General features: G+C 36.1%; 1 protein-coding gene across 1 annotated transcript in view; it reads left to right on the top strand.

Moving 5' to 3' along the window:
• Positions 1 to 455: 455 nt before the first annotated feature.
• The window catches only part of LOC131052413 (uncharacterized), a 56,507-nt gene continuing 40,754 nt past the window's right edge, over positions 456 to 16,208 (top strand). The window contains exon 1 of the mRNA XM_057987081.2: positions 456 to 3,329. Coding sequence (XP_057843064.1) covers positions 1,794 to 3,329 — 1,536 coding nt within the window. The 5' untranslated portion in view covers positions 456 to 1,793. The remainder of the gene's footprint in view (positions 3,330 to 16,208) is intronic.

Below are 16,208 nucleotides of genomic sequence, written 5' to 3' on the forward strand. Positions count from 1 at the left end.
TTCAAATAAATAATATTGAAATTAAGACATGTAATCTAATACAATTTATAAAACATAAAATCATATTTAAGTAGTTATAAGCAAAATAGATAAAATACACAGATATATAATTTTCACAAGTCTATAATAATTTAAAATAATAATAAGTTAGTAGATAAAAGAGGGGGGCTAAAATTTTAGATTTAACATTTGCATCATTAAAGTAGACTAAATCAATCTTTGGTGGCTTTGCTTCCTAGTGAAGTTTTAAAACAAATTGTGGTCCACATGAATTAACTACGAAAAGCCCACTAATAAAGTCTTAGTTGGACCTTTTGGCACAACAAGCAAAAACCCCTCACACGTGTATTAACAACATCCCCAACAAAAGAAGCCCCACTCAACTTTTTCCTTTCGTCACATCAAAAAGTACTCTGATTTAAGCCCCCAGTTTAATGAATCCTGTCGTTTAAGCCTACGATTCCGTTGCCATGTGACCGGCCGCTTCAGCTCACACTCCTCGACAATTCTTTTCTTTCTGCGTTTGTTCATTCTTCTACCTTCTTGTCTTACGCAGATTGTTTTTAGACTGTTTGAGTTTTCAGCCTTGTTTACCTTGGTTTTGGATCCCTGCACTCACTATTCTCACATTTCCATAGCTTTTAGAATCATTTGCAGTAGTTTGCTTGCATCTCAAAACGTTAAATTGAGTTTTTTTCCGCCGCAATCCGCTCAGCATTGGCATACTTACGGGTTTTACCTGCCGGAGATATCAGACGGGTAGTTTCAAGCATTGCAGATTATCATTCAGGCTAACCGTAAACATCCGGTACGTAATTTCTGTTTTCTGTCACGATTTAGCGGCCGCTGCGTAAGAATTGTACGTTTTTGCCGCCATTTCGAGCCATTGCTGTATTGAATCACGCCATATGTCATTGTAATTGCTGCAGCCTGTTGACTGTTTCCATCTATATTCTTAGGTCGTTATTTTGCTACAATTTGGTTAGGTTTCTTATACAGAGTCTCTGCAAAATCCCAGTCAGTGAAAAAAAAATAAAAAAATAAAAAATACAAAAAAAATCGGCATAATTTTTATGGTCACGCGTGTCTCCATTGTCCTAGTATTTTCCCATACGTTTATGTCCATCCGTTTCTTTGTTTTTACATTTTAAGTTTCTCCAGTCTGCGTGAATCCTTATTAGGGTTTTCGTGAGTATTGTATTTTCCTGTTTTCCGTAGTATTTTCTTCAATTTACCTGGAATTTAGGCTGTCTATCGCATTAGTCTAAAAAAAAAACAAAAAACCGTTTTCCGAGTTTTTACAAAAGTTTCAATCAAGACATCTTCTCCCAGATTTGAGTTTGACGTACAATAATCTTATAATTGTGATCGTACTGTCCGAGTTGTGTCCACAAATTTGCATTACTGGAACTGCTAGTATCATAGTCCTTGGTGCTCTGCCTACTTTACAATTTAATTAAGAAAGTAGGATACCATTTCTTTAGTGTTACTAGATCAAAATTATCACAGTCTGCTGCAATTCTATCCTTTAGTGCAAGCCAGTTTTGCAAGGAGGCCGGTAATAGTCTTTTCTCTGCATATCAAATCAAAATTCAGAAGATTTCCCTAAGAAGATTTTTTTTGAGATTGTCACTCTGTCTTCTATTTTCTATCCCTGATCACGGAAAACAGTGATAAAGGTGCCAAGTCTACATTTTATAATAAGGAACGTTCTGTGTGTCAGACCTCCACACTACGCTAGTTCTAAGGTTTGTGGTGAAAGATTTGATTGTGTGCTTGTAATCTGAAGAAGGATGGCGTCTGATCTTCTTCCATATGCTTTATTTGGGGGAAATGTGTCAGAAAATGTGGCTGTTTCAAAAGTAGCTGAAGGAAACGATCGTAACTATGCAAGTCCCAATATCTGGAAATTGGATCAGGGCATTGATGTTGACAGCGCCAAACAAGAGGTTGCAGATATTTCTGATGATTGGATTGCAAATTGTAATACTTACCAATGGTCTGCTGGACAAGGAGAGATCCTTCAAGGAGATTGGGTTCTTAATGACAAAAGGTCTATGTCACTCGCCCCCAAGGAAGTGTGTAAAGATAATGAGAATATGAAGGTTGGTGATCTGGATATACCTGGATCGGGACAAAGGGGATTCTCTAGGGAAACCAGAGTCAGGGAAATGGACTTGAAAACCGCATTCACATCTATTACTGAGTGGTTTGATGATTTTGCAGTGGATTCTGAGGAGCTAGATGCTGCTGCACAAATAGAGAGCCAGAATAGACAGTTTGATATGAAATATTTGCTGGCTGGGTTGTGGGAAATTGGTCATTACAATTTAGAGGATATATGCACTTCAGTGGGGAAGCCAGGAAATATAGTGAGAGAAGATAATGTGCTGTTTGCAGAATGGGGTGTGTCCAATTCATTTCGGAAGAGCTCTAAAGAACAGGTAGAAAATCAAAGATTATTGGGATGCAATGATTACAGGGCAAATGCAAATGCTAGTATACCCAAGGACAAAGCAAATCAGGAGAAGCAGAAAATTCTAGCACCTTCGTGGAATGCTATGGATATTATGTTGGATTTTCATGTTCCTGAAAATCACAAAGAAAATCTTAAAGAGCATGGAGAATACTTTGGGACAAAGCTAGGGAGTAACTTGAATAGAATGCCAACGAGGATTGGTAATTTGGCATGTGAAGCAGCTACTATGGAAAAAGGAATCTTTCCTCTAGGAGAGGAAGAAAATGACATTATATCAAAGCTAGCAGGTGACGGGCAGTGGCTTGAGCACATTTTTGGTATTGGGACTGTGTTAGAGGGAACAAATATAGTGCCAAAATTTATCAATCCTTATTCAGGTGACTTGCATTTGGTAAAGGAGAATAGTTTGACCGAAGTACATCAAAGGTGCCAGAAAGTAGACATTGCAGAACATACAGCGTGCAGTCCAGGTATGGCCTTCACTGATGGCAACAATAGTGAGGAAAAAGGGATATGGTTTGGTGAGTTTAAGAATTGTAGTGATCGAGAGGTTTCTGGAGGTTTGCCTCATGAGGCAATTTTCTTCACTCTTGCTTATCTTCCTTTGCAAGATCTTTTATCAGTTGAGAGGGTTTGTAAATCTCTTAGAGCTGCGGTGAAAAATGATGAACTTCTCTGGCGGCATCTGCATGTGGAGCATCCTTTAAGCAAGAAGTTTACAAATGACTCCCTCATACAGCTTTCATCAAGGGCTCAAGGTCATTTGCAGTGTCTGAGTTTAGTGGAATGTTTGAGGGTTACTGATGAAGGACTGAAAGTAGTTCTGGATAGTAACCCTAACCTTACAAAGGTTAGTAACAATTATAATGAATTTTTTTTTGCTTGAGAAGTGAATTGAAAATAATTTATGCTTGAGATTGTCTTTGTATCTGTTTCATTCCCTTTCTTGATGCTTTCTTGCTTCACTGTAAGCATTAAGTACATTTTAATTATGTTTTGACTATGCAGTAATACATGGAAATATTCTAATCTTCTAATTTTACTGTCTACATTGTTATGGGTCAGTTAGTTGGATTTGTGCCACTTATATTATTTATATATCCTCCAATAAATGATATATCTTACTATAGCGTATAGACAGTCAAATTCCTATAATAAGTTTGCATTTTATAATTTTATTCCTTTCAGCCTTTCACAATAGAGATTACCTATGTTACCCCGAGTTTCCGGGATGGGGGGACGGGGAAACGGGTTTCTGGGACTTTTTTTTTTCCTAGAGCAGGGGACACACACACACACACACACATATATATATATAAACCACTTAAACTAGACAAACTGTGTCTGTCACAATACATTTTTATATAGCAGATAAGTTTCTGATCTTGGTCTTCTTAATATTATAATGGCTATAAGGTTCTTTCAATATTGGCCAAAACTAACATGCTGAGCATAAAGGGCAAGCTGCACTTCAAACTAGAGTAATAAATTTTTATCCCTGTTATCTGCATTACCATAAAATCATGAACAAAAGCTGCAATTTATCTTAATCTTTTAAAGAATTTTTCTTGGAAATTTCAGCACGCAGCACTTGAAACTAGAGTTATAAATTTTTATCTGAGTCATCCGCATTACCATAAAACCATGAACAGAAGCTGCAGTTCGTATTTTTTTCTTAGGAATTTCATATGTAATAATTTCAAGTAATTCAAAAGACCTCTGCTAGGGGATTTCACATGTAATAAACCAAAGTAAATAATAAAAATTTAATCGCTTTCAGAGTTTCAGTTTCTTTTGATATTATGTAATAATTATTAAAAATAAAAAATTTTAATTGCTTTCTTTAATTTTTAATTGCAGCTAATGGGGAATGAAAAATAATTTATTAATTTTTATAAAAAAAATTGTTTTTTAATTGTGCCTACCGCCAGAAACGGTCAGCCGTCCCTGGGACGGTCAGGGGATGGCTTGGGCGTCCCCAATTGTCTTGGGGACGGTCAACGGTCCCCCCCAAAAAGGTTGACTGTTTCCAAGTCTCCGGGATGGTTTCCAAAAATTTTTGGAAGTCGGGGACGGCTTGGAAATGTTTCCGGTCATCCCCAAGTCCCTAAAACGGTTTCCGTTTCCGGAATGTGTGCCTATAGGCCGAAAACGCATTTCCGGGTATCACTGATTTTGATGATTTGATAGGTGATCTTAGGGCTTTTGGGCATTCTAAGTGCGATGGTGATGTTGGTTTTGCTCCAAAGTGCCTAGATTTTTAGCTGGTCCCCAAATTTTGCCTCGATTTTCATGCCTTGTACAAAATTGACTTATAATTTCAATTGCTTAGATTTTGACGAAACAATAGCTGATTTGTAGGTTTTGGGACACTGCAAGCGCATTGGTGAGGTTTGTTTTGCTCCAAAGTTAAGAAAAAAATGCTCACTTCCAGATCCACGCAAGAAGGCAGACCTGCTGACCCTATAATGCTTTTGAGAAAAGAAACCTCAAAACTTGAGAAGGGGTTTGCTGATGTAATTTCCCCTATTAGAACGCTACTTGTTTCACAATAGTTACATACATCATTTAACATCATTATGTCTCATATTAGGTTATTGAGATTAGAAATATATATAATGCAACAAATAACTAATTAATTTTAGGGTTCGCCTCACTTCTTCTCTAACTCTAACCGAAGATGGTGGAATTACTGTGCTAGGGTGCTTGGAAACAGTTTATGAGCAGGCTCCCTCAAGGTTTCTTAGGAACATATGTTTATGCCCATTTCGGGACTCTCCCTCTAGGGTTCAGAAATATATGTCCTCACCCATCTTGGGATTAACCCATCTAGTGACCAAATTACTCCACCTTTCCCTACACAAACCAACCTATCCTCACAAAGGCATTAGTGAAAGACCAAGGACTAGGCGGAGTATAGTAACTTCTCATGTATTATGAATATATATGAAATTAAGTATGACTGTCATACATATTGCAGTCTATATTAATATTACTATGAAATTCTGCATAAGAACATTATCAGGCTTCATATATTAAGCATACATATTAAGTACATCTTCATGCATACCACCAAGAACAAGGATGTCACTGCCTGTAACTTAATAACAGTTCTGATCTGATCTGATCGATGGGGCTTTTCACTGGATGCTTTTGATTCCTTTCCATTATATCTCTCCATGTGAGGGAGAGGTCACACCTCTTCATCATGTATGCCCTTTGGTAAGAGACACACCCTTTCACCATTAGCACCCTTTTAAAACGGGCAACTATTCATTATTTCTGCCCTTTGAAAGGGACACAACTTTTCACAATTAGATCTGTGTTTCTTATTTAAATCAGATCTGCACTTCTGATTCCCAAATTATCCCCCCTCAAATGAGGTTCTCTTCTCCCTTTTATATCTCATGTTTGAGGGAGTCACACCTTTCTATTTCATGTCTTTTGATCATTCATTAACTTAATTAAATTTTAATTATATTCTTTAATTTTTTTATTTTATTATTATTATTATTTATTATTAAATTCTATTTTAAAGTGGGGACATTACAGTCTGCCCCACCCAAGATTGCTTGTCCTCAAGCAATGATCATGGAGTGTTCAAAATGACTTCCAATATGAAATGGCTTTGGAAACACACATGGAATAAGCATGCTGGAAACATATTAGGTATGAATCAAACATGGAGCATACACATAAAAACACGGAGCATACCCATGGATATATGCAAACATGGAGCACACATGCAAATACTCGTATTGTTAGATTCCTTCTCATTGACTAGAGTGATTCATTGATTCCTCCTTACCCTATAGGATGGTAGGATCATAGCTTTGATACCAATTGTAATGTCCGCTAATAGGATGCTACCTGTTTCCCAATAGTTACGTACATCATTTAACATCATTATGTCTTAAATTAGGTTATTGAGATTAGAAGTATATATAATGCAATAAATAACTAATTAAATTTAGGGTTAGCTCTCACTTCTTCCCTAACCCTAATGGGTAATGGAATTACTATGCTAGGGTGCTTGGAAACAATCTATGAGCGGGATCCCTTAAGGTTTCTTAGGAACATATGTTTATGCCCATCTTGGGACTCTCTCTCAAGGCTTCAGAAATATATGTCCTTACCCATCTAGTGACCGAATTACTCTGCCTTTCCCTACACAAACCAACCTATCCTCACAAAGGCATTAGCAAAAGATCAAGGACTAGGCTATGAGTATACTAACTTCTCATGTATTAATAATATATATGAAATTAAGTAGGACTGTCTTACATATTGCAGTCTATATTAATATTAGTATGAAATTCTGCATAAGAACATTCTCAGGCTTCATATATTAAGCAATCTAAGTACATCCCCATGCATACCACCAAGAACAACATTGCCTGTAACTTAATAACAGTTCTGATCTGATCTGATCGATGGTTCTTCTCACTGGATGCTCTCGATTCCTTTCCTTAATATCTCTCCATGTGAGGGAGAGGTCACACCTTCTTCATCATGTATGCCGTTTGGTAAGAGACACACCCTTTGAAAGAGTGCAACTCTTCATTATTTCTGCCCTTTGAAAGGGACACGACCTTTCACAATTAGATCTGCACTTCTTATTTAAATCAGATGTGCACTTCTGATTCCCAAATTATCTTCCCTGAAATGAGGTTCTCTTGTCCTTTTTATATCTCATGTTTGAGGGAGTCACAACTTTTCATTTCATGTCTTTTGACCATTCATTAACTTAATTAAATTTTAATTATATTTAATTAAACTCTTTTATATTTTAATTTAATATTTAATATTTTAATTTCATTATTATTATTATTTATTATTTAATTCTATTTTAAAGTGGGGACATTACAGCTGAATCTTTGCTCTGATACCATGTTGAATTTTGCAACACAAGCCTACAAGATCAAACAACAAACAAGACACCTTCAACAAATGAGAGTAGCAAGAAAGATATGCTAGATTCCTCAAAAGCAAAGATTATAGAATTACTAAAACAATGCATAATGATTTGCTTTATAGAAAGCAAGAGATGCCCTAATCTATAGTTAGGAGAACAATAAAATAGCATGAAGGAGGTAAATAAAGCTCTACTAAAACTCAACTAAAGATACACTAAGGGAACTTCAATTATTAAAGCACAACTCTAAATAAAATGCTCTAACAGTACCATTAATGTCCCATATTGGGACGGATTGGTAAATGCTTTAACCATTGTTGGAGTAGGGTTTAAGAAACTGACTTCATGTGAGTTTAGTAGTCCATTGTTAGAGGAAGTCATTAAAAATACATGACTAGTAGTAGAAGGTCGATGGAGAAGATGGCATAAAACATTTTATTGGATGGCTGGTCAAATGGTAAGAATAGGGCGCTGATAAACTTTTTAGTGGCTTCGAGTGGCACATTGGTGTTCTTGAAGTCTACAAATGCCTTTGACCAAGTCAAGAATGCTGAGACGTTGTGCATTTTGTTGGAGGGGGTGATCTAGTTGTTTGTGGTAGAGAATATTGTCCAAATTGTTTGTCATTGTAGGGAGACTTATGTAAGAAAGGCATTTCATCATTTGTTGGAGCTCTTGTGCTACCTTCTGCTTGGATTTAATACTTGAGAACATTGGGAACATTGGATACACAAAAAATATGGTGGAATATGTTAGAAACATTACAAAATTTATCTGCAATCATATTTGGGGTCCCTAGTTTGATGAGAAAGCAAACGAAAGATAAGGAGGTTGTGCAATTAGGGGTGACACAATTTGCCACAAACTTTATCTTTTTGTAGAGCATCGTAGGGGAAATACCTTCTCTCAAGTAGATGTTTGTGACTTTGTGAGAAATATGTGTTAGACTCTCCATAACCAAAAGATTGGAAAGGGAGATGACCATAAAGGCAGTTTTGATGAGGTTTTAACAAAGATTTTGGAAGATTTTGTGTAATATATCAACAAGTTATCTTTGTAAGGCCATTCCACATTTTCATGTTGGGAATAATAAGAAATATGAAATCATTTGGTGCATTAGTGATCGTAGATGGATGAACCAACTCCACCAACCAGTGCTTGTGGGTTCTTTAGTCTCCCTAGGTGAAGAAATCGGGGTGAAGGCTTCTATCAAGCGTACCTCCTGCCTTTATATTTAAGAATATACTGAAGTGGATTGATGTCACAACCATTTGTTTCTTAACTTTCTTGGAATGGCTTAATAAATATTGTGACAAAATGTATTTGAGCAACAGTGGTGGAATGTATTGCTTGCTTCACACATTTGAAGTGATATGGGTTTGGATGCATTTTCGTTGGCAACTAAAAGAATCATTCACTATTTTTTATGATAAAAGTCCTTATCACTTTCATTGTCAAGGACAAGTTCAACCGTTATGTGTTTGACTTGACAAATATGATTGATCAAAGTATGACTTGAATAAGTATGCTTCTTGTAAAAACTGTCTAAGATTTTTTCAATCAATGTTGCAGATTAAACTCCGTGATCCATCATCAGGATGAGGCAAGCATGTTTTGTGTTCTATAATAGATGTTTAAGTTAGATAGATCTTGGTTGAGATTCTACAATCATGTTACACAATTATTAAAAATATAATTCATAAAATCCATTATTTCTACTAGGGTTAAAGATCAAATGACATAGGGCACATATATATTCATAATCATCTTAATTTAAATAAATCAGATATTATCAATAATTCATTATTGCAGTTCAACCATAACAGGGCAGGCATGAGGAGACATGATAGGGTGCTCAAAGCAATCCTCACACTAAGCTCAAGAGCAGATATACCATCCCCCTTGGCCCCATGTGGTATGCCGCCAGCCATCCAACATGAGGTGGCATACGCAGTGGGGAAGCTTATTTCTGCCCTCCCTATTCGTGCCACCTGATTTACCCTCCTATGATTGAGATTATTTAAATTTGTTCCAACTATCAACCATGATAGAGGTTGGAGGGGAAACCACGATAGGGTGCCCAGAGTATCCCTCTCATCTAAGCCCAAGGGCGGGATATACCTTGCCCCCTTGGCCCCATGTGGCAGGCTTCCAGACACCCATCATGAGGTGGTGTACTTAGAAGAGGATCTTATATCAGTTTTCCTTCCTTGTACTCCCTTACTCACCTCCACATGATTCTTGCAGTAGTTTGATGAATAAATTAGGAAATCTAAATATTTGACATTATGTATGAGAGAGTGAAATATATTATCATATTGCAGACATCCCTTGAGAGAGATTATATATCAAATATACTGTTATGTTATCTACACATTATTGCCTTTATCATTATGTGAGGAATTATCAATGAAATATCACCATGCTGCATACCACAGATTACTGAATTCACAGAACTGATGCTGAAGATTGCAAGTTGCCTGAGGCAAATAAGTGATCTTGATCCGTTTTTTTGATGTTTGCCGATTGCTTGATCAGACGAATAAATGATTTCCAATCTGTTCGATGTCTCCCCTTTTGAGTGGTTGTTATGCTCTATATAAACCCTCAATTTGAATGGAAAGTTATGTCATTCCAAACGGTTACTATCCTTGCAAAGGTGGTGATTCCTCATATCATGTCTTTTGCCTTAACCAATTAATCTGCTGCTGATTATCACACCTGATCAAGGATTATTAATAATACTTGTCAATGTAAACACAATTCTTATCATTTCCTTAATCCATTCACTAACATGCTTATTTGTATATGGCTCGCTCCATTGATGTATAATAAGATCTCTGCCTGGATTGTTATCGCTGCTCTACAATAATCAAATGTGCCTTTTTGTATAGTGCTCGTTATTTCTAGATCATCCTATGCGTCGGCCTTATATATGCCTTTGTTTCAGTATGGAGACGGCCAGCATATGAGTCAGCCTTTATTTGATTGATTTTATCTTGCTTTCACACCTCTTTAAACTTAACTACTTCTCCTCAAAGATATTATCTTGGGCAGTCAAGGCTAGGTTGGCCCTCAGTCATTTTAATCATTTTGTTTTCTTTCCTATAAAGGTCAGCCAGCATTTTTACTTATTTTCATCATACTCAAGTGTTTAAATAATGGAGTCAGCTAGATATTAGAAAATTGTGATGTCTTATAAATATGACAATTTTCTAATCAGCGATGCATATCAGATTTAAGAAGGTACCATGGTGGGGGCATGACATTAAAAAAGAGAAAAATGAAAATTAAAGAACGGTATAAAATTATAAATATCTTAAAATGGAGAGAAAATTGTGAATTTATTGCAGAACAAAATGATAAATAGTAATGATATTCCCATGTGATAAAAATATTAAATTATAGGGTGAGTATTTTAATTTGAATGAAGTGAATATTATGATGAAAATAATAAACAGGTTAGTGAAAGTATGGCTTGACAATGTTTATTGTTGGTCAAATAAACATTGACCATAAAGATGATTTAAAGATTGTAAGTGCGGGGATTGGATAACCAATTCTTGGAGTCTTTCGGTTGTGATTTGTTTTGATCAACTGCAGGACAATGTTGTGCAATTGTTAAGCTATATAGAAAGCTTTTGGTTAAAACTATATAGGATTTTTTGTATGAATGTTTCAGATCACTGATTGTGCTTCAAAATGTTGATACACAAAATCCTATCTCATATCCTCATCTTGATTATAGACCATTGAGTGATCTAAAACATTGCTACAAAAAATCTTACATAGTTTTAACCAGAAATGTTCCATACATTCTTAAAGTACTGTGGAAATATCATGTCTTTAATTGTTAAGTTACCAATCTTGCTAGTATGGGATTGGGTACAACAGTTTCCCATTATTTTCGTTAGGTTTAGTAGATCTTGGGTACAGCCAATAAAAAAATTAGAAATGTACAACCAGAGCATCCCTGTTAGGATGGTTTTTCTTGCACATCTTGACTTAGTCAGCATAATGAGGAGAAACAACAAACTTCTATGTAGTACCTACATCTCACAGCCAATGGGACTAGCACTGGCGTTAATTGCAATTCTAATGAACCAAGTGACGATGTTGTTGCTTTTGATGAAGACAAATAAGATGATTTTATTGAGTTTTCATGAGCATTATGTAGTTTACTAGCTGACTACCAAGCAAGTGCTATAAAGTTTAAACCATATTGATTTATCATATTATCATTTGACAATTGGCATTGAATTACCAATTATCAATATACTAGTAGTATTTTGTATAAATTTTGTTTAATCTATACATATTATGGTTAAATATGTTTGTTTGGTAAAATTTATAGCACCTGCAAACATCTGCTGAAGATATAGTAGTGAGGTTGCAATACTTTGCTAAGTGATGAAATGGGTGGTAGATTGTGTGATACCTGGTTTCACAAGCTCCTTATCATTGGTAAGATGTCATCAGATCAAGCACCTAAGGGTGGTTGTAGATATATTTTGTTAGGTTTCTTGTATCTCCACCACAGTTTTGAACAACAAAAGGTTGTCAATATCCTCAAGGAGTAGATCAATGCAATGGGCGATACAGAACATTAGTGTGCCTCGTCTTTAGTTGCCTTCCAACTGCCATATATGTTGCATTGTCGATCACAACTTGGGCAACATTTTGTAGATCCACTTACATGACCACCTCATCCAACATGTTGCAGAATGTTTTGGCATCTTTTACTACATTAGAGGCATCAATTGACTTTAGGTACACCAATTCTCATCACTTGTAGCTACAAGGAAATTAATTAGGGTGTAATTCCTACTATCCATTCTCATTAGACAGAATAGTGCCTGCCCTTTCTCTGCCAAACTGTCTTTCGTTACTCAACCAAGAGCTTTGTCTATCTACTCATATCATCCAACAATGACCCTCTCAATCCTAAGAGCTCAGTCTTGAAGTTTTGAGCCCTTTCCTTGCTGCTATCAATGCCGTGACAATTGACTTCCAGTAAGGGTTGCTTGCAATTTGGAATAATAGGTTGCTGAAGGACCAATTATTGGCGATTGCCAATCTTGCCTCTCTTGGTTCCATGCAGTACCGTTGAGGGAAGGTTAGGCACTAGGAGTGTTACAGGGAACAAAGAAACCACAAACATTTGAATGTGATGGCCAACTAGAACCACTTTGGTCTAAGAAGAATAATCCGTTACAGTTGCTATTGCAGAAGCAGTTCTTTTCTTTTCTAATTTCCTCTCCTCATATGAAGAAATGAGAGCATTAATTTCTTGAATAACCTCAGATTCCACTTCATCAGAGAGAAACATCTCTTTTGGGAATCTACGCAAGATAATATTTGAGGTGATTAATGCCACTTGTCATTTTCATCCCACAATAATTACACACTAGTGTTTTTTCCCCTTATGGTTCCATGTTCCCAAGCAAGTTTCCTAGTCCTGCCATCCTTTTTGTTGCTTCCTGATGCCATTTCTCATCCATAAAAATGAATTTCAAACCCTATCATAAAGAAAAAATGCAAAAAATTAATATTATCAAATGTAAATTCTATCAGCTAGCGAAAGAAACAAAAATATAGAATTATAAAATCCTAGGATGAGACGGAAAACAAAACAAAAATCTGAAAATAGAAAAAGACAAGCAAGGTCATTGTTATAAAGTATAAATCTATTCTCCACAGCTTTTCAGGCATGAGGACAATAGGGGATGGTAAAACATTTTTGGGTATGACAATATATATGTAAAGGATATTTCAATTTTCACAAGTTTAACTATGCATGCCATCAAAATTTAAGTTTAGACATTCATGTAATGTATCGAAGAATCAAATTTGATATTAAAATTACATTTGGAATCTTTGACAGTAATTTCTGATAATTAATTTACTGGTAGTTTTTTGCAATACAGTGTTAAAAATAATATTAATCTTTGCCTTTCAATTTTTTACACTTGCTGTCATTGGCTTCATACAGTTAATTTTAATGTCCCCAATTCTTAATGTTTGCACTTTTTTAATGTCCACACTTATTAAAACTAATTATAAAAAAGATGGGTGGAAGGTAAACTAATTGTCCGCACTTTCTTTTACACTATAAGCCAATGAGTTTAAGGTTATTCTTTGTAAACACATAAGTGGTTCAAAGGTATTGTGTTTGCAATGGATGATGGATGTTGTGCATTGATGATGCACATATAAATCTGCATGGCGAGAGATCTCTTTTAGCATATGAAACATTAGGAGACTAGTGCACAAAATAAGGATAACATTGCATAGGGATTGTATGTAAGTGGTGTGCACAAGTACAGTGGGATAAGCACATAAAACAAACTGTTTTTCTTTGTAAAACAACAACAATTTTTATTTGCTGTTGTGGATGCCTGGATTTTCCTCTCCATCTCAGGGACGACAAATATTCCAGTGGTGTTCTATTTGTTTCAATGGCATTGTGGGGATGTTCTACAATTTTTCTGTTGCCAAAATTCTCACCAAATCAGCCTAAAATCATGCAAAATCAATTGAAATCACTTGAAAATTGTTGTTTTTAGTAATCAGATTTAAAGTAAATAACAGAAACTGAAAATGCAACACATTATGGCACAAAACAACACAAGAACAACACAGCAGTACCCTGGGAAAACCTCCCTCCTGGAGGAAAAACCCAGCAACAAGATTCAGCTCTGTTTATGTTAATTTCAAAAGATGTTCAAGTACAAATTCCCCACCTAGGGCATAAACAAACCAACTTATCTGAATCTTTGATTTGGATCAGAACATGACTGAACCTCAATCACATATAGGGCAGATCTTCAACAAACTTTAAGCACAATAGTCTGAAAATACTTCGCTCTATAAATTTGCCCTCCTTAAATGAATTCACTCAGCAAGTTGACTCAATATAGCTCAGATTGTGATTGCAGACCTTCAATCATGATTGCTGACCTTCAGACTGTGTTCGCTGATCCCCAGAATGTGTTCGCTGACTTCTTGAAGGATCGCTGATAGTTTAGTAGGAAATTCGCTGTTTTTTTTGCAGACATACATCGCTTGTGTTAGATGATTGTTTGTCTTCAAATCACCTTGTAGATATAGGTGACACATGCCTTCAATAACCCTAAGTCGGCTTGCATATATTATGCGAAGAGTTTTACACGTTACAATTATATAGGTCAAGGTCTAATTGCAAGCTACATATTTGATAGGTCTTGCCCCATACCAATTACATAATACATCAGTTGAACGCCCAAATAGGGCCTGCCCTATTATTATAAGTTACAATGGGGCCCAGCCCAATTACATGAATAGCTTAAACTAGAATCCGATTCTAGCTACATATTTCAACACTCCCTCTTAGCTAGAGAGGATTCTATGAATAATTGAGTCATGTCATGACCATGCTCCATCATGCACTTCTACAGAGGATGGATCCAAAAACTTTCATTATGCACACCTGCAAGAAATGAATACACAAATATATATATATATAAATACACATCATGAACTTCTTTCATGATATCCATCATGCACATCCGCAAAGGATGGATCTGAGATACGACCATAGATATCCATCATACACATCCGCAGAGGATGGATTCAAAGAATACGGTCATGGATTCCTTCCATGATATCCATCATGCACACCCGCAAAGGATGAACCCACCTTGCACTCCGTAGAGGGTGGAAGAGGTATTATACCTCAAAGGAACTACCACCTTGCATTCCACAGAGGGTGGAAGAGGTATTATACCTCAAAGAAACTACCACCTTGCACTCCACAGAGGGTGGTCCCACCTTGCACTCCGCAGAGGGTGGATGATACACACAATGTATCATAGGAGCTGAAAACTCCCTCTTAGCCAAAGTATATTCCAAAGAAACAAGGAACACATGTTAGTTCTATCATAAAACATAGAATCATGATCAAGAACAACTTTGTAATAATCATATAACAATTATAAATTCAGAACTGATTTGAATTCAAATGTTTAGCCATACTCTCTCAAATCTAACACTAGAGATGTACATCAGATTTCAACATCAATGGTTTGAAAAACAACAATATGTTTAAGCTTTACTAAATATAATGCATTCACTAAGGATTATGGGGAATATGTAACTCCCTCTTAATCCCTATCTAAGTGATAAATTCACAAAACTTGTTGATTTACTCTTACTTAGGAAATGGACCCATAACATAGTTTTAAAAAATCTATCAACTATATCCTTAATTGAAAGTGAGAGCTGAAAGCTTGTATAGGCTTTCATATCTAATCCCGATGGCACGAGCTGATTTGAGGTTGGACTCTTTAAGCCATTCAAGAACTCTTCCTTCAGAAAATACAACCCGATAACCTTTATCTTCTAGAGCAGATATAGAGATTAGATTCCTTTTTATTCCAGGTACAAACAAAACATTACTGAGATGAAGGGAAATACCAGAGTCTAATGTTAACGAAGTAGAGCCAAGACCTTTTACTGCATAACGAGCATTGCCACCAATAGTCACATGAAGGTTGGACTTCTCCACCAAATCTAAGAGATGTTCCCGATAGCTTGTGATGTGTCTAGATGCACCATTGTCAATCAGCCACGTGTTACTATCTGACTGAACATTGCTTGACAAGGCTGAGATAAAGAGGAAATCTTCATTATTCTGTTGTTTTGAGACTTCATTTAGGTTTGCTTCTCCTTGCTTGAGCTGAGATTGACAGTCCTTTGGAAAGTGACCAAACTTGTTACATCGGGAACATCGAATGTGAGACAAGTCCCTTGGCTTCTTCCTTGAATTGGGAGTAG

Source organism: Cryptomeria japonica, chromosome 10 (assembly GCF_030272615.1).
Source record: "Cryptomeria japonica chromosome 10, Sugi_1.0, whole genome shotgun sequence".
Classification (NCBI taxonomy): Eukaryota; Viridiplantae; Streptophyta; class Pinopsida; order Cupressales; family Cupressaceae; genus Cryptomeria; species Cryptomeria japonica.